Below are 19,577 nucleotides of genomic sequence, written 5' to 3'. Positions count from 1 at the left end.
TCCAATTTTCTTCAAAAGTAAATATAGTTCAAGTTTATCACCTTGCTAAATATAGAAAGAATTATCAGTGGTAATCAAAGCTGTCAGAAACCACCAAGTCACTAATGGAGTTTAAAATGTGATAAGAGATACTGATCACTGTACCAAAAATAAGCAAAAAAAAAAAAAAAAAAAAAAAGAAAAGTGATTCATTATACTCTTAAAATATACATAATGACTGACCAATTAAAGAAATACAAGGCTTGTATCTTCCACAAATTAACTTCTCCAGGGAATCTTTTCAATGTGTATTGAACATCTAGTAAGAGTTAGTATAATATTTATCCTCTTGTAGAAAATTGCTTGATTTATAACAGCCAAATGCTTATTTTTACATAAAAGGCAAGCATTAGATGGAAAAATTATTTTCAGATACAAGCTTAGACAAACCAGGTTGAAACCACTGGCCTTAGAGGACTGAATTTACTTTATGATGTATGATATGTTAAACATAAAGCTTAGCTTTAAATTAAAGCACAGAATAATTTTAATAGGATCCAAAGATTCTCAAAAAAATGAAACAGAAAATGTGAGCTAGCCATTACATAACAATAAAGCAAAGAAAAATTAAATTAGACATTTTTGGAAAAATAACTTCATCATGAAAAGCTTTCAATTACAAGTCATTTCTAAAAATAGAAATTTCAGATGTAAATGATCATAATGGATTATGAAAAAGATAATCTCTCTTTTTTTTTTTTAGGTCCTTAATTTTATTTAACTGTCTACATAACTCTTTCTCTGCAGAATAACTGGAGGGAGGGGAGAGACCTCCCAAAAAGCATGCCAACTTTAATAACTGTGCATATCTTCAAAACCAATACATAAAAGTTTCAACTTTATGCTTCTAAAATAGAATCAAATTAAATCAAATATATTTTATTTGAAATTCTTTAAAGTTAATGCCTCAATTTACGACTAAAAATTGAGCTCAATGCTACTTCTCGACTGAAAAGACTCCTTTTCTTAACCTTAAGAACTCTCAAAAAAAAAAAAAAAGGTAGAAAATTCACATGACTAGCAATATTTTACCTCCAAATTTCATCCTGCCATTTAAAAAAAAAAATCAAGCTAATTATTCTGAAAGACAAGATAATGCTGAAACTAAATTACTAGATGGCTCCTTTCTAAAGGAGTTCTATGAATGAACACTAACTACACAGTAAATTTGCTTACTAAAACGTAGCTCGTAAAATCATTATAGAAGATGAATTATGAATCAGGAGTAACAACCTCAGTGTTCAAACTGGCAACCTGAACCTAATAATTTACCTTAGCTTGTCAATTAGGAAGGGCTCTAACTAGGTCAAGTGTGCTCACAAGAAGGTGACACCGACCGAAGGAAGGGAAAGCCTTCCTCCGCAGGCAAAATTAAGTCAAAAGGGGAAAGCCAAGAATGAAAGAGATTAAATCTGAAGAGACTGTTCCCATCTACCCAACACGTTTCCGCGGCTCAGCGCTGCTGTACTTTAGCAAGCACCTTTTATAACAAATCAAAACTAGAGCTCTTTCCTGACCCGACACAAATCCTGGGTAACGTGCGGAGCTGTGTAGTGGCAGTCCCCGCCTGGGTCGCGCGGCCCCGCTGTCGCAGGAGGCTTCCCGCCAGCCACCCAGCACAACCTCCCGCGTCCTAAGCGGCTAGCTACCTGCCTCCACCCCACCCCGAAACCCGTCCAGAACTCTCCCCGCGGCTCAGATAGGAACTGCCGCTTGCCCGGGGCTGGAGCGGGGGCTGCTTCTCCGCCCGCCCGCCCGCCCGCCCGCCCCCGGGCCCGGACGCACTCGCGCAGTGGGCGCCCGGGGGGCTCAGACCGCCGCGAGCACCGGCCGGTCACGTGCCTCGGAGGGGGCCCGAGATCCGCGTCCAGACACTAGGAAGACGCCATCAAAGAAACTGGCCGCGACGAGGACGCGTCGGCCCCAGGCAGGGCCCGGTGGACCCCGCAGGGAGGGGGAAGCCCACGGCCCCGGGGCCGGCCGCGTTGCTGGGGGGCCGGGGAGGAGCGCTGGGGTGGGTGGGGAACCGGTGCGCCGCCAGGCGGGGGCCGGGAGGCACAGGTGGGTTGTGTGGGCACAGGTGGGCGGCCAGGTGGAGTCCCTGGGGGCGCGAGTGGGGTCTGGGGACACAAGGACGCGACGAGAAAGGGTGCCGGTGACACAGGTGGGGGTCGGGGGGCGCACGTGGGTAGCCAGGAGCGGGGAGGTGGGGGGCTCCCGGGGACGCAAGTGCAGATCCAGGTGCGTCCCGCCAGGGCGCAGGTGGCCAGCCCGCCAGCTCCGCAGGCCACCGAGCCGCCTGGGACCCCGCCCGGGCGGCGGGGCGCGGCAAGCGGCGACAAGGACCACCGCCCCTAGGGACCCTGCTGGCCAGCACGGTGGGCGGAGGCCGAGGGGACAGGGCCGCGGGCGAGGGCGGGTCCGCGGTCTGGCGGGCGCGCAGGCCGGCGGGCGGGCGGGCGGGCCGGCGGGGGAGGGGCGGCCGCGGGACCCCGGCGCTGCGCTGCGCTGCGCTCCGTCTCCTGCGGCCTCCGCGCCGCCAGCCTGCGCGCGCCCCCTCCTCTGCCGTCCCCTCCCGCCCCGGCGGCGGCGGCGGCGGCGGCGGCGCTTACCTCGGTCGGCTGGCTGATCTCGAACAGGTCCAGCCGGTTGGCGTTCCAGTGGTGAATGATGTCGGCCAGCTTCCGCCGCTCTTCGTCGCGGCCGCCCGCCGCCGACATGGTCGCGGCCGCTCCTCCCCACGGTCGGCCGGGCCCGAACACCGCAGGCCGCCTCGCCACCAACGCCGCCGCCGCCGCCGCAGCCGCCGCCGCGCGTCCTCCGCCGGGGCTCGGCCCGCGTCCGGCCCGCGCCGCCTCAGCCCGCCTCAGCCGCGGCCGGTGCGCCGAGCGCCGCCCCCCGCCCGCCGCCGTGCGCGCCGGCCGTGCGCGTCCCCGTGCGCTCGCGCGCGCGCTCCGCGCACCTCCGCACCGCGCCGCTAGGTGCTGCCTGCCTGCCTGCCTGCCTGCCTGGCCGCGCGCTCCGGGGGCGCGCCGGGGTGCGCGCGGGCGGCGCCGGGTGCCGCCGTCCGTGAGTCCTGCCGGGAGCGCTCGGGTCCTCCAGCCCCGCGCAGCTTCTAACCGGAGCGGCTTGGGTCCCGTCGGCCGCCGTGCGGGGTCCGCCCTGGGCAGGCTGAGGTGTGGCGGGCAGCCGGGCGGCGCGGCGTCCTGACGGCTGGGGCGGGCCCGGAGCTGCCGAGCCGGGTGGACAGGTGGGCGTGGGCAGCGCGGCGGGCGGAACTGGCTGGCCGTCCCGCCGCGGCCCTGACCTCTGGGGTGCACTGGCTGCTTGGGGTCAAATCCAAGCTGACCTTTCTCCGGAGGAAAGATAAATTATTATGGTTGTGGGTGAGCGTCAGTGCAAATGTTTTCAGAGTCCTCCTTCTCCGGCTCCGGGTGCTGTTTGAATCCCCCGCATTCCTCAACCCTGGGCAGGGAGCGGCAGCGGCCTTTGTGTCTCCGGGGAGCGCATGCCACCTCGGAGGAGACAGCTTGGACCAGAGTTAAAGAGCAGGGAGAGACATTAGCGTGAGTTTGTTTTTTGGGTTTTTTTTGTTATTACTCTTTTTTTTTTTTTTTTTAGTCTTTTAGAGCGTCCCAGTAAACCTAGAAACCTAAAAAATAACTGCAACAGCAAATGTGGGTTTTACAGGCGTCTGTTTCTTTGTCTTTTTTCATTCCCTCCTCTTTGCCAAAAATATTTGTTTGCTGGAGAACATATCCCGAAAGAGCTGTCCCCCCCACCCCCATTCATCCAGGTAAAATTGGTGTCTAGCATTCTCTATGACATGCTCTAAGGAAAAACCTTCACCGAGGCTGAGAGTGATACGCCCCATTTGACACGGCCTCTTTATTTTTGCCATCACCCTTTCCAGTGTGAAGATATGTTTTCTCTCTACCAGTTGGATTTCGTCTTTCGTAGGAGAGAAGAGCATCTGTCCTCCAGGCTTTGTCTGCTCTGCGGCTGCACTAGCACAGCAAAGCCACATAAGGAGGCTTTTCAGCAAAGGAGCCTAGTGTTGAACTCATGCCATGGGGAATGAATTCTTCAATAGACCCCTCATCCTCTTCTGGTAGTTAAAGAGAGGCGATTTGCAGAAAAGCATATGTGTGTGAATGCATCTTCCTGTCCTGGTATTCTGTCCCTTTGTGCCTTTAAGTTCCCGTGCTTCTGTGTAGACTCGTTTTTTATTGTGATGAGATCCCTAGTGGCAGTGCAGCTCAGGACCCTGCACACACATAGTTCCCGCTGATCACAGCAGTGTAAACTGATTTTGACAGTGGAGAGCTTTATTCCTGCTGACAATGACTGGCTCTTACAGAATTAGTTACCAGTGACGGTAACTAATGCCCCTGGCTCTGTATTGCTAAAGGGGAAATTCAGTGTTGCTAGAAATCAGGTATGGACTGTGTAGAGTTGTTTTTGTAGAGAAGTTGCCATTGGTTTCCAGTTTACTTAACAGCTCCATCTGCAGTGAATTGGTTCCCAAACTAATTCATAGTAAGCCATTAGTTTATTGATAAGTGCTTAAAAGCAATTTGAAATACATACAATACCTGTGATCCTCACAGTCACAAATGATCTAAGAATTGTTTGTGTTTGGCCAAAAAAAAAAGATTCCTCCACCAACTGTCATTGTTGACACAAAGGTAAGTGCAGAGTGGTCACTCAGGCCTGAGTTCTGAGAATTCGGAGGTGGGAGCAGGAAGACCTGGAATTCAAGGTTATCCTTGGTAGTAAAATCCAAGTTCAAGAAAAAGAGAGAGGCAGCAAAATAATGTTCTGAGTCGTGCGTTGTGATACCCCATAAAGAATAAAAAGACATAGCCAGTCAGGAGAGTAATAATCCATAACCTGAATATGAGGGGACAGGGCTCAGGCTGCAAGATTGCAAGCTCTGGGCCGTAGGCAACTTAGGAAAACCATGTCTCAAAGTCAGGGCTTGCTAAGGCTGTGCTTTGGTGGGACAGAGGTCCCTAACATACATGAGGCCTGAGCTCTGTCACCAGTATCATAAAAAGAATTATGTTTAGCTCTTCCACAGGAGGCCTACACGCCGCCTACTGTGCCGCCACCATGTCTCTAGTGATCCCTAGTGTGCCGCCACCATGTCTCTAGTGATCCCTGAGAAGTTCCAGCACATTTTTCAAGTATTCAACACCAACATCAATGGGCAGCAGAAAATAGCCTTTGCCATCATTGCCATTAAGGGTGTGGGGCGGAGATATGCTCATGTGGTGTTGAGGAAAGCAGACATTGACCTCACCAAGAGGGCTGGAGAACTCATGGAGAACGAGGTGGAATAAGTGATCACCATCACACAGAATCCACTACAGTACAAGATCCCAGACTGGTTCTTGAACAGACAGAAGGACGTGAAGGACGAGAAGTACAGCCAGGTTCTGGCCAATGGTCTAGACAACAAGCTGTGTGAGGACCTGGAGCGTCTGAAGAAGATTAGAGCCCATAGGGGGCTGCGCCACTTTTGGGGCCTTCGTGTCCGAGGTCGGCACACCAAGAACACTGGCCTCTGGGGCTGTACTGTGGGTGTTTCCAAGAAGAAATGAGTCCCTGGGCCTTTGCTGTTAATAAATAGTTTATATATATCTGTGTGGGGAAAATTGTGTTAAAAGATATCCAAATGATCCTTTTTGGTTCATAGCATGATGACTGGTCATGCATGATGGCGTGATACAGAAAAGAAGGCAGAAAAACCTAACATCCTATGAGTTCTGTTAACTACATCCATACAGAGACAGACTCAGTGAAGGCTGATGTCTGTGAAGTCAAACAAGGAGTACTGGATGAGGCTGACTTGATAATCTGTTAGTCAGTTTCGAAATGTGCTTCCACTTTATATTTAGCTCCTGATTTTAAAGATATTAAAATAGTTATATATTACACAAAAAGAACCATCAGTGCTAATATTTATTAACTTTCTAGCCAGACTTTAACTTTTCTTTTTTCTTTCTTTATTTGACAGAGTCTTGTGTATCTCAGGCTGGCCTTTTATTTGCTAGGTAGCCAAAGATGACCTTGAACTTCTGATCCTCCTCCCTTTGTACCTCCAGAGTAGAGGACTGTCATGTGTGTGTCACTACTTCCAGCTTCTGCAGGTCTGGGAATTTGAAACTTGACTTCCTATATGCTTGGCAGATACTCTACCAACTGAGCTACACCCTAACCCTTTGAAGTTTATTTTTAATAAGGTATTTTTTTAAAAACAAATTCTACAACCAACAATGTGCAATAAACCTTTTTCTGTCTCAATCTGCACAAGCCCCCAAAAAGAAGTAGAACCAGGAACAAGATGAACACATCTAAGAAAAGCAGACACAGATACAGCAACCATGTTTACTGAGCAGCAGATCACTTGACTGTCAATAACTTTCAAACTTTGGCAAGTTAGTAGAATGTTGAAATATTTCAGTCTTATAATTGCGCAAATCAGCTTACAAACCATTTTAGTAGGTATATCAATTTAAAGGATGTTCTTTAAACAAACTATAAAGTTAAAGGGTGTAATAAAAGTGAAGGCAGCCACAGCACGCTGGTACAGATTGTCTTCCACCAAAGCCTCTGCACAGGAAAACTGTTCTAGCTAATTATCCTTGAAAACCAAACAGCTAACTCCTTTTCAGAACCTACAGACTAGAAAGGTCAATGTTGATTAGCTTCTTTGAACACGAAACAAGGAAGAAAAAGAGAAAAGGGTGGGAGGGAAGAAGGAAGGGAGGAATTCCAGATTAGGTTTCCATAGATACGCACTACTTTACTTAATAAAGAGATGTGTCTTTCAACTCTACGTCATCATATTTCTATATGCCTGTTATTTAGTCACATTTTAGCTTACCTAGTAAAATTTCCAGAAAGCTGTGTTTACAGAGAATTGTGATGGAAAAAGATTGTAGAAGTGGGGCGTGGTAGTGCATGCCTTTCATCCCAGCAGGCAGATCTCTCTGACTCATGGGTCAACCTGCTCTACATAGTGAGTCCCAGGCCAGCCAGGGCTCCTCTGTGGTAGGACCCTGTCTCAAGAAAAAGGAGATGGCGGCAGGACTTGGTAATGAAAGGTTTGATCCACTACCACTGTTAGTACGACTTCCCCTCCTTCCTGGTGTAGATGGACAAAACGAGCTGCCAAGACATGGCCCAGTGGTGGACTCTGCCTATCGAGCAATAGGCCCTGTATTCAGTCCTCAGTACTGAAGACAAAGATACTGCCAAGATGAGCCACATGATAAACCCTGTTCCCACACCAAATCTTCACCAGCTCTGTAAGAGGACTAGAAAGATACTGTAAACACAATGCATATAAGAAAAATACAAATTTATCAACTAATTTTGTATGTTTCATGCTCCTTTCAAATAAATTATGCATGTACATAATATTTCATATGGGCTACATATATAGAATATATATGTATCTATATAATTCTGAAAAACTGATATTCTAAAAATGTAAATTCCCATTAAACCTTTTTTTTTTTTAAATATAACAAGGTCTTGGTTTGAAACCTAGCAAGCACTAGGCCCTGGGGGACCTGAAACTCACCGTGTAGATAAGACTCACCTCCAACTCTTAGAGACTGCCTCTGCATCCTGAATGTGAGGATTGAAGGTGTGCACCACCATACCTGGCTTTCTAAGGTACAGCCCAGACTGGCCTCTGCCTTCTCAGCATATCCTACTGGAATGGGCCACCACAATCAACAAAATTTATTTTAGAAGTAAAAAGTACGTATCCACTGAAAAGTGAATGTCATTTTAGAATGCCTCACCAACAATAAAAATAAGAGGAACAAAAAGCAGCATTGAGAAAATGCCTTGTTCATGAAATTCAGAAAGTATGTCTAAGAATGCTTCCTAAAAAAATATACCTACTAATGGGTCTATAAATCAAAAATATGAAATGAAGGGTTTTTGCTTGCTGTTGAAAATGCAATGCCACTTAAAAATTTTTAAAGTGCTGTTGACAATGTCAGTTAATGTCATGAGAAGTGAAAGCTTGAGTCTGGCCTTCTGCTAAGATGGTGTTATGGATATGTGCCCTCTGCCACACACATATCTGCCCTAATATACACCAAGAGTAAAAAGGAAGCCACTGGGACACGGCTGAGCACCCCTTTCTAAAAGGGCAAACCCAATGGCAAGAAGGGGCTGAAGGTGGAGGCCTGCTGGACACTGAGACCCTTCGCATACAGACCCTGCACAGAGCTAGGCTCTTGTTGGGTGGGGAGTGGTGGCCGAAAGTGCTTCGGAGAGGAGCCAGCTGCTGCAAGGACACCATGCGGTGTGATTGACGTCCCCAGAGAGAAGCCACAGAGGCAGTCACTATGCTAGCCCAGCCAGTGCGTGAGCCAGATTCACCCATCCGTGACAACAGGGTGCCCCCATAGTCACGGCCCTTCCTAGCAAAGAGACTGCCGAGAGTAACATAAGCTAACGAACCAGAAATTCCTAAAGTGCATGAAGAGATCGACTGCCGAAAGACCGTCCCAATCGGCAGTCCAGAGAGAAATTTCACTCCAGAGGACTAGAACTGATATCCCTAAAAGAACTTAAATGCATTTTAGGAGCCTTAAAGAAATGCATGAATGGAGAGGACTAAGAAATGATAAGGTAAAGAAGGCAATCTGGGAACAGTGGGGCACACTTGATCATAGCTCTCAGATGATCAAGACAAGCCTGGGCTACATAGAGAGACAAGCAAGTTATATACGATACGTATATGATTTCAAATGACTTAAATCTAACAAATACACCTTCAGCCTCATCCCAAACGCAGCAAGTCAGACTGTCGGGGAGAGGCCAGTATTTAAGTCTCCCTAAGTGAGTCTGGTGCTGGGTCGGCATTGGGTATCAATGGCTGAAATAAATTTTCAGATTCTATTTGACCTTGAGACCGAATCACTTTCCCAAGGCCACACATTTCCTTCTACTCCGGTGAGCCTGTCTCTGCTCCCACACTGTATGTGAGCAGGGGAGCAGCACTAGCCAACGGCCACAGTTCCCAGGCTTGTGATCCACCTCTGACACTATCAAGGGTTGTAAACAGGTCCTTGTGGCTATCCAAACCTTCGTTTCCTCATGGGACATAAAAAAGAATGACAATTTACATTAACTGCCCTTACTGAGCTGCCACAAGGGTCGGATCCAGTGAAGGTTTACAAATTGTTCTAGATCTAAACATTGACCACTTGAGGGGAGTTTTGAAGAGCTCTGAGGGAAACTGTACAGAAGCACCACATAGAAAAGAGGAAAATCATTCAATGTTAATGCACACATCTCCTCATTTTAATTATTAAAAGGCGCTGCGTTAGAATTCCCATTTGTTCAAAGATTTCTATAACATTCTAAAGTCTTTGCAGGACTGTAAGCCACTGGAGGCCGTAATATCTTGTGCTTTTGTACTTTGGAAAGGGGGAGGCTGTACTATGTTGTTTTCTTTTCAGTAAGTTTAATGAATCTGACACACTCTATACTGTACCTTTTTAAACTGTGCATTCTCTGTAGATGAAATTCTCACCTATCCTTACCAGATGCCCATGCCCCTTCCAGTCCCTGACTCTTGAGTTCCTGGGCTCCTTGCCAATCCTCCCTTTCCTCTGCTGTCACTCCCCTGCTGACTCTTCTCTAAGTGCTTGATTTAGAGGCTCATCTCTTTGACCCTGGCATTACCCTGAACACTGCCTGCTTGCTCCCAGCCCCTTTGTCTAATCCTAGCACTTCTTGTTCTACCATGCTTTGGTTTGCATGTTCTCCTCACTGCAAACCGAGCCTCCTCAGACACTGCCTTGGGAAGGTCCCATTTGTGATCAGCCCAGGAAAACCCTAGCATCAAAGACAACTATGCAGCTCTTTCTGCGGCTTTATTTTCCTGCTGTTTCATATGTGACTTCTAAGCAGAGTATTAATCTCACCGTCTTACAAGTGTATTTCCACTCCCGCACATCATACCTCCACTTCTCTCTAATGGAAGCCCCTTTTCACAGTCACCAGATGAAACCCTGACCTTCTCTGTTGTTCACAAGCTTCAACTTTGCTTGAGCTCACAGAATTTTGCTTTCCACCCTGTAAAATAAGCACAGCCACATGACTTGTTTTGGTCGATGAACCGTGAAAAACTAGTGTGTCACTTCTGGTTTAAGTGGTATACTGCTCTGCTTTGTCTTGCTGCAGTGACGGGGGAAAGAGACATGAATGACTGGAGATGTCACAATGCCCAGGAACTAGGGCTCAGCTACAGCCATAGGACGATGGCTCTGGAGGACCAACAAGTCCCTGCAATATTATTTACAAAAATTAATTTCTGCTGTAATAAGTTCAGAATGGAGATTTGGGGTTCCTTCTTAAAGCAAGATAACGTGGCCCATCCAGACTCAAATATCTCCATAGACTCAGCCAAAGTGTTCTCTGCCACTCAAAAGCTCCTGCCAGCACCTCCTACAGAAACCCAGAGCTTTTTGTCTCTTTTTCTTGGAAGTTTTACCTCAGAATGATGGAACCAGTGTGGCTTTAGAGTTATACGGTCCTGACTCCATCCAGCTGCCTTTGGCCAAAACAAAGTATGAAACATAAGGAAATTTTCAAAAAATAATATTTTTGTTGGTGACTTGTAAAACAGTTACAATACTGCATAGACAGATATCTCCACTTAGTACGTTCACCAAGTATGCTTTCTCAAGGTGCAGATGCCCATCTATGGTAGTTAATATGGCAAAACATAACTTTAAAGTTCCATGAAATCCTCAAGGATGGGCTGGGTGTGGTGGCACATGCCAGCAATCAGAGCTCTTGGGAGGCTGAGGCAGGTAGATCTCTGTGAGTTAGGGGCCAGCCTGATCTACATAGTTCCCGGCCAGCAAGGACAACACAGTACATTTCTATCTCAAATAATAGTAATGAATTAAAATTAGAGTCCGAGCTCGAGTGATGATTCTGCCATTAAGAGTGCATCCATCACTCTTGCAGAAGACTGCAGCTCCATTCCCAGCACCCACATCAGCTGCCTCTCGACTCCTGGGAGCTCAGCTTCAGTGGATCCAACACCCTCTTTAGTCTTAGGGCACTACGTCCACATGCACAGACACCCACACTTGGACATACACCTACATATACAAAAATAAATAAATAAAAGTAAATCTTTAAATTACAATGGATAATTCTTTTTAAAGTTTTGCTTTTGTTTTTTTAAGCAGGGCCTCATGTAGCCCAGGCTGACGTCAACCAACCTCACCATGTAGCTCCAAAGATGACCTTAAACTCTGAATCCTCCTGCCGAGGCTCTCTACGCACTAGGATTACAGTGAATTTAAGTTGAATGGTCACAAGAAAAGCCAATTAAAAAACAATTATAAGAAAAGTTGAACATCATAAAATGGAAATTTCTAAAGTTGTTCACGTCTATCTTGAACTCCATTTGGTCTGAGTATCTTGAAATGTGTGAAAAATGCTTGATTTAAGGCTTTCAAATTGACTGCTTACCAGAGATTTAAGCAAGCATCAGTGGAAAACTGAATAAATGTATGCTTATAGCAGATTAGCTCAGGTTTTTGACAGGAAGAAAGCAATCCTCATTTAGATACTACATCCTTTAAAGTGACTATGTGTCACAGCAAACTGGGACCACATAGTTTCAGCAGGCTAGCATGAGGCACGGTGTGGCCGAAAATACCTTATTAATGAAATCGAGTACTCGGCAGCTTCAATAATTTGTGGTTGTAATTCCTATGAGAAATGTATGATGTCATTAGCATCTTCTAAAGCATGCATCTCAGCAGCTGGTTATGAGAGAATTTTGTATGATTCTAGATGTTAACCTTGAATTAGGATTCCAGAAAATAAGCTTTCAGGCTCAATATTAAGATTTCCCCCACTAAGAGGGTAATATTTAACCCTTAATTTCCCATCCAGTTGTTAAAGAAGATAGTATTACCATTTGAATTGGAATGCTGAAATATCAGTAAAGTAAAAATGGAATTTTAAAAAAGTGCTTTAGTATAATTTAGTCTAATTTTCTCCAACACAAATTTCCCTTCTCCCAAGCAGTTGATCATGTAGACTGTGGATTAACGTGTAGACAAAGGTGAATGTTCTAAACAGAGTCTACAAACCTGTGGGCCAGGTATGGCCTACATCTGAGTTTTTTGTAGGTTTAGAGTGGGAGTTTGAAAGGTTGGATTATTTTGGTTTTTCTTTTTCTCAATATAGGGTTTCTCTATGTAACAGCCCTGGCTGTCCTGGAGCTTGCTCTGTAGACTGGTCTCAAACTCATGGAGATCTGCCTGCCCCTGCCTCCTGAGCACTGGGATTAAAGGCATATGTCATCACCCCTGGCTTTTTCTTTCTTTCTTTTTTAAAAGACAGACTGACTTTGAACTCTTGTGCCTCTTATGTTAGCCTCCCAAAGCCTAGGACTGTAGGCATGCACAACCATATACAATTACATTTTTAAGTGGTTGAAAAGTCAAAATGAGTTGAGCTGTAGAGATGACTCAGTGGTTAAGAGCACCTGCTGCTCTTCCAGAGAATTTGGGTTCAATTCCCAGCACCCACATGGCAGCTCATAACCAACTATAACTCCAGTTCCAGGTGATCTGACACCCTCACACCTACATACATGTAGGCGAAACACCAATGCACATAAAATGCAGATAAAAGAACAAAATCAAAATGAGTTGCAACAAATTACAAAATACTAATCTTAAAAGCTAGATATAAGATACCAGCTAACAGATACTAAGTTGCAGGGAAAGAAAGAGAGAAGAAAAGGGCCCAGTTCTTGAAAATCTGTATCACTATGGATTTTCTTTGGCAGGAAACTAAAGCAGGTATATTTTAAATATTTCTTAGAGAATGGTGGCCACCCCAAAGAAAGAATCAGGGTGCAAATGACACTGACATTTTAACTCAGAAAGATCAGCAGCCTTTCCCTACATGAAATTCCTCTAAAATCACTTGGAGAGTTCACAGACAGGCCTCTAGGGAAGAACTTTAATCCCTAATTAGATTGTCTGAGGAAGCAGCTCTAGGGAAGATTGTTATTTTTACTTTGCAATTATATTTTCTTAGCTGCAGATAGACAATCATTATGAATGCACTTCTGTTTTTGCAAAAGCACACAGATTAATTAATGCACACAGAGGGCTTGGAGGACAGAGCCAGAATGCTGCCATGCATGTGCCGTGTCGGAGAACACAGGAGCAGGCTTCTCTTCACATACTGTCTTAAGGTGAGAAAACAGAGCCAAGGGCATTGGGGATGTGGCTGCAAGCTTGCTCCAGTCTGGACTGGCTGTGCTCAGCACCTTCAGTCACACTGAGAGCTCCCTTTAGCAACCTCACAGCAATTTTTCTTATTTAGCCATCACAGGTTCCCTTTATTTCTTCATTCCTGAGAAGGCAACCTAGGCTATGACATGCTGTAGCTGGTAATATTCTGTCCTCTGCACCCTTGCAATATTGCTTCCTAAATCATTCATTCCCCCTTAACATCACATTACTGCAAACACCTAACTGACGCACATTTTTATGTGGATCTGTATAGAAAAGATTACACCCCGTAACGGTACAGCATAATTAACTTCAAAAACAATCAAAAAAACACCATTTCCACTCCTGGAGTCATGCTTCTATCTCTCCCAAAACTTTCCCTTCATCTTCTGGCAAAGTGGAGCGCTATCCTGATTTCTGACACCATAAATTAAGTCATCTTACTTTTGAAGTTTATGAAGATAGAATCATATGAGTTCTGTCTGTGCTGCATGTTTGGTTTCTACATGAATTGTCATACAGCACCCCATCAGAGTCTCCTGCTGTCCCATAGTTGGTGAACCTGAGAGTTCATTCCAGGTTTCCACTCTCTAGGGAAAGTGCTGGCCTGAATAGTTGCAGATGTCCCTGTGTACAGTCTGGTACATATGTCATTGCAGTCCACGTGCAGGAGCTGCAAGAGCAGAGGTGTACACAGGCACGGGTTTCTGAGTCCCGAATCCATTTTCCATCAGCAGCTCCTCAGGGATGCAGTGAGAATGTCAGTCTTTAGCCATCCTAGTAGGCGTTGTCCTAAGAGTTTAGAGTCTTAATTCACATTTTCCTCATTTTTAATGAAAATATTTTCTCACCTAGTACTTGTATGGATACCACCTTTTATGATATCTTGCAGTCTCTTGTTTTGTGTGTGTGTGTGTGTGTGTACATATGTGCACATATATTTGAAGGCCAGAGGTTAACTTTGGTGTCATTTCTCAGGTGCCACCTACCTTGTTTTTGTGAGAGATTCTCTCACTGGCTTGGAGTTTGGCACTTCGGTTAGGCTGTCTGGCCATGCCCTGGGATCCTCTTGCTTCTGCCTCCCTACTGCTGGGGGTTATAAACGGCTCTGCCTCCCGTTGCTGCAGGAGTTATAAGCGACTTTTACTTGGGTTCTGGGCATCAAACTCAGGTCCTCATGCTTATGTGGCAGGCACTTTATGGACTGAGCATCTCCCGCCCACTGGGTCATCTGTCTTAATTTTCTGGAGGAGATACTAATACGTTCTGGATGTGAAGTTTTGACTCTGTCTGTTCCTCTGCATCTTGTCTTCTCACCCTTGTGGCATTGTCCTTTGTTCTTAGATTTAAATTTGTACTTATCAGTCTTTTCCTCTATAATTATAGTTCTTTTATATGCTATTTGAGAGATTTTATCCATCTCAGAATCATACATGTTTTATTTCAATTCCTCAGGTCTTTTTGTTAGACTCTTTGCACTTAACACCAAATATTAATTTTAGGGTTCAGTTCAGGTTGTATTTTTCTAAGCAACATTTGTTGAAAAAAAGCAATCTCAGTGCTGTATAATGTGGCATCTTTGCCTTCAGTGTCTGTGTGTCTCACACTGATCCCCTTCCTTTGTGGCATTGTGGCCTTGAGTGTCTGTGTGTCTCACACTGATCCCCTTCCTTTGTGGCATCTTTGGCCTTGAGTGTCTGTGTGTCTCACACTGATCCCCTTCCTTTGTGGCATTGTGGCCTTGAGTGTCTGTGTGTCTCACACTGATCCCCTTCCTTTGTGGCATCTTTGCCTTCAGTGTCTGTGTGTCTCACACTGATCCCCTTCCTTTGTGGCATTGTGGCCTTGAGTGTCTGTGTGTCTCACACTGATCCCCTTCCTTTGTGGCATTGTGGCCTTGAGTGTCTGTGTGTCTCACACTGATCCCCTTCCTTTGTGGCATTGTGGCTTTGTGGCATCTTTGCCTTGAGTGTCTGGATGTCTCACACTGATCCCCTTCCTTTGTGGCATTGTGGCCTTCAGTGTCTGGATGTCTCACACTGATCCCCTTCCTTTGTGGCATTGTGGCCTTCAGTGTCTGGATGTCTCACACTGATCCCCTTCCTTTGTGGCATCTTTGCCTTCAGTGTCTGCACATCTCACACTGATCCCTTTCCTTTGTGGCATTGTGGCCTTCAGTGTCTGTGTGTCTCACACTTCCTTTGGCCTCTTTGCTATCAACTGACAAAGTGCTGTCTCAGTCACTGAAATCATACACCAACCAAGTCTTAGGCCTGGTCAACTGAATTCTTCTACCTTTTTCTTCTTATGAAAGTTTGTCATGCCGCTAAGACTCTCAGTGGCCCTACCTGCTCCATGTTAATTTTATAATTCTCTTGTTAATTATCTTAAGAAATCCAGCTGTGGTTTTTGTTGGGCCCACATTGTGTCTCTAGATCACTTTGGAGAGAATTGATGTATTTATCACAATAACATTCCTAATCCATGGACTATCCCCATTATCTTTAATAAAATTACCTTTAATTTTTCTTAATGATGCTATGTAACTTGTCTATATAAGCCGTAGGTGTATTTTTAGATTTCATCTTAAGTATTTGACACTTTCTGCTCTTGTATATTTGTATCTATTTTAATATTTTGGTTTCCAATTATTGCTAGTTCACAGAAATATAAATGATTGTTAAACTATGCATATTGTGTCTAACGATTTTGTTAAACAAAACACTTTTAAATTCTATTAATTTTTGTTTCTTATGTATAATCATGTTAATGTTAGGTCTCAAAAAACCCTAGGGACAAATGGCTAACTGGGGTGCCAGCTCTCCCTCCCAGCACTTCTGACCCCACCCCTCCCTTAAACCCCTCCCCTCCAGGGACTGGGCTCCCACTTCCCTCCTCCTAGCGTCTCTTCCCTGGGTGGCTCAGCCACTTGGATTATGTGTCCTCTTTGGTCTCCCAGCTCTCTCCTGGCCTCTTGGCTCCTGGTTCCTCTGTCTCCATCTCTTCCTCTCCCCGCCCTCTCTCTCCTCCCCTGGCCTGGGTCAGTCTGGACCCTTCCAGATGTCTCTGGCTGTTTTCTCCACCATGTCTACAATAAACCTTTCCTTCCACAATACCTGGGAGCTGCATTTCATTTCATCCTTTTCTACTCAGTTAACTACAAGTAATGGTGGTATTGTGACCTCTGACACGCCTTCCGCCATTATTGCCGAAGTTAGGATCCAAACGGAAAACTTCAACATCTCGCTATTAATTTTTTTTCAAATATTTACTTTAAAAAGATTCTTTATCATAATCACAAAGCACCTACTATTCTATTCCCAGCTTACTAAGAGTGTTTTGAATTGTAAGTAGATTTAAATTAATTTAAATTTCTTCTCATTATTAATCATATGGCTACAATATTTCTCTTTTCATCATGTTATTTTACAACTCCCAGGAATGAGCCTATAGTTTTGTGATGTTGGCATTTTTTCCACATTGTTAGTATTGATTTCCTGGTATAAAGTTTGTATCCATTTGCACAAAAAAACTGGATTATTCTTTGTCTTTCTTACCATATCCCCATTAGATTTTGGTGCCAAAGTTGCGTTGGCTTCACAAAAAGTGTTAGGAAATGTCTCCTTTTTCATTCTTTGACCTTCCCCACTTCCCTTGAACTTTTATAGACACGGTCAGGGAGGAAGAGCTTTACATATAGATGTAATTCCTGGAGTAGTTATAGAGCTATTGATTCCATATTGGTAAGTTTCATCTCTCTGAGGTGATGTCCAGTTTTCCTGAATATTTCAAATCTATCAGCATGAAGATATTATTATATCTTTTTTTGAAGACAGCCAACTCTTACTGGATGTCATGGCTCAGGCCTAAGGCTAGAACTTGGGAGATGGGAGTGGAAGAAAGAAGGATTTAAGGCTGTCTCAAAAACAAAAGAACAAAAAAATAGAGTGAAACATACCTTGCTTCCCAGGTGAATTAATAATATAAAACTTCCCAGCTAATCTGAGAAGCTTAGTCTGGAAATATTTATGTCTGAATTTTGTGATTTATCAAGATTCTATGTCTGTCAGAAGAAAATATTTGCAAAGCATGTATCAAGGGAAGGGGAAGAAGTGGTGCTCCAGAACCACAAGGCACTGTTCTGATTGTTTTGATGTCCTCCTTGGTCCTCTCACAGGTTAAAACACAGCACAGGGGAAATGATGACGATGAACTTGAGGTAGGGACGGCAGTGGCCATTCAACTTCTTTGTTTGTCTTCCCAATATGGTCACATAAATAAATCTATTTATGCTTCTCAAAAAACCAAAAACAGTTCAGTATACTCTCTAAACTCTAAATAAGAAATTTTATTTAGAAGGAAATTTTGGCCCAGTAAAATAGTTTAGCAGGTTAAACACTTGCCCTTCAAGCCTGATGACCCGAGTTCAATCCCTGTAACACACAATGGGCAGAGACAACTGATTCTAGAGGGTTCTCCTCTGGCCTCTACACACTCACCGGAGTATGCCCACACTCACCCACAAACGTCATCACTCATACACAAGTGTTTTTTAAAATGGGGAAAGAAATTGAGATTCATAGACCAAGCTGCTTGCAATTTGCATTCCCCTGCTTCCACCTCCTGAGTGCTGGATTAGAGGCGTGTGCAGCTCTGCTTGGCCTAATTGAACAGTACTCAGGAAAGCAGGAAGAAAAGATCCAACCTCTGCTCTCCATGCAGTAGACACAGTAATGTCATCCTTTGACCAGAGTGCCTTCCTGTTGTGGTTTTCATTTCTTGAAGTGGTTAGAATTATGCAAAAAAGGTGGTTGCTGTTTTCTTCCTGGCCCTGAAAAAGACACTGATCTTGAGAAGTTTTGCCCTGATTCCCACCCTTTGAAAAAAAGCACAGATGGTATAAACGTCAACAGGTAAATGACTTGACGTTGACAATAAAATGTATTTCAATTGTTGAACCCCCTTTTCCATTTCTAGACATGAGCTGTAATCTTTAGATTTAAATATTTTTTCTTCCAAAGAAAAACATTTCCTGGTAAGAAATCTCTGCAGAAGTACACATAAAACCTACATTGAAAAATGGTTTTTACCAGGTGGTAGTGTCGCTTGCCTTTAATCCCAGCACTTAGGAGGCAGAGACGGGTGGATCTCTGTGAGTTCGAGGTCAGCCTGGTCTAGAGAAGGAGTTCCAGGACAGTCAGAGCTGTTACACAGAGAAAACTTGTTTAAAAAAAAAAAAAAAAAAACCAGACTTTTTTTTTTTTTTAAGGGCGCATGGCTGCATTGGACATGCTTGTCTAACATTCATCAAGGCCCGAGTTTGATCACCAATACTCCATACACCAGGCACGATAGTACACATCTCAGCACTTAGGAGGTACAGGCAGGAGGAGCAGACATTTAAGGTCATCCTTTACTCCATAGCAAGGTTGAGGCTATCCTGAACTACATAAAGACCCTTGTGTCAAAAAATTAAAAAAATAAAAGTACATAAAAAATAAAATTGGCCGGGCGGTGGTGGCGCACGCCTTTAATCCCAGCACTCTGGAGGAAGAGGCAGGCAGATCTCTGTGAGTTCGAGGCCCGCCTGGTCAGAGCTAGTCCAGGAGGGCTCCAAAGCTACAGAGAAACCCTGTCTCGAAAAACCAAAAAATAAAATAAAATAAAATAAAATAAAATTGGCCGGGCGGTGGTGGCGCACGCCTTTAATCCCAGCACTCTGGAGGAAGAGGCAGGCAGATCTCTGTGAGTTCGAGGCCCGCCTGGGCTACAGAGTGAGTTCCAGGAAAAGCACAAAGCTACAAAAAACAAACAAACAAATAAACAAATGAATAAATAAATAAAATTGAAAAGTTCATAAACCCAACTTGTTTTTTTAATTTGTAAATATAAAACTGGTTTCACATTTTACAAGTCCATAGTATCCAAACTGAAGGGTCACCCACTATGCGTTGTAAGTGTCAGGGTCCAAGCAGGTGGCGGTCCCTGCTTGGCCTGGTACTCCAAACTGGAGGAACACACCAGGTGCCTGGTACTCACTGCCCTGCTGCCTGGCTTACCTCTTTCCCTTTCTAAAGATACTTATTATTATGTAGACATGTCTGAGTATGGGTATGTGCCTCCTTCAGAAGCACTGGGTTCCCTTGGATTGTGAGCTGCCTGTGTAGTGCTGGGAAGGAAACTGGCCTCCTCTGGAAGGACAGTATTCACCCTTACCCACTGAGC

At 44.8% G+C, this 19,577-nt stretch overlaps 1 protein-coding gene and 1 pseudogene across 22 annotated transcripts in view; one reads left to right on the top strand and one right to left on the bottom strand.

Annotated features, from left to right (window-relative positions):
• Afdn (afadin, adherens junction formation factor) overlaps positions 1-2,861 on the bottom strand; it is a 132,139-nt gene extending 129,278 nt beyond the window's left edge. For all 22 annotated transcript variants that reach the window (XM_036169159.1, XM_036169166.1, XM_036169168.1 and 19 more), the window contains exon 1: positions 2,652-2,861. In XM_036169159.1, coding sequence (XP_036025052.1) covers positions 2,652-2,759 — 108 coding nt within the window. In that variant the 5' untranslated portion in view covers positions 2,760-2,861. The remainder of the gene's footprint in view (positions 1-2,651) is intronic.
• A 217-nt stretch (positions 2,862-3,078) lies between these two features.
• LOC118570447 lies at positions 3,079-6,072 on the top strand (annotated as a pseudogene).
• Positions 6,073-19,577: the final 13,505 nt, after the last annotated feature.

Source organism: Onychomys torridus, chromosome 19 (genome assembly GCF_903995425.1).
Source record: "Onychomys torridus chromosome 19, mOncTor1.1, whole genome shotgun sequence".
In the NCBI taxonomy this organism is placed as follows: domain Eukaryota; kingdom Metazoa; phylum Chordata; class Mammalia; order Rodentia; family Cricetidae; genus Onychomys; species Onychomys torridus.
This window is presented reverse-complemented; position numbering and strand designations above follow the sequence as displayed.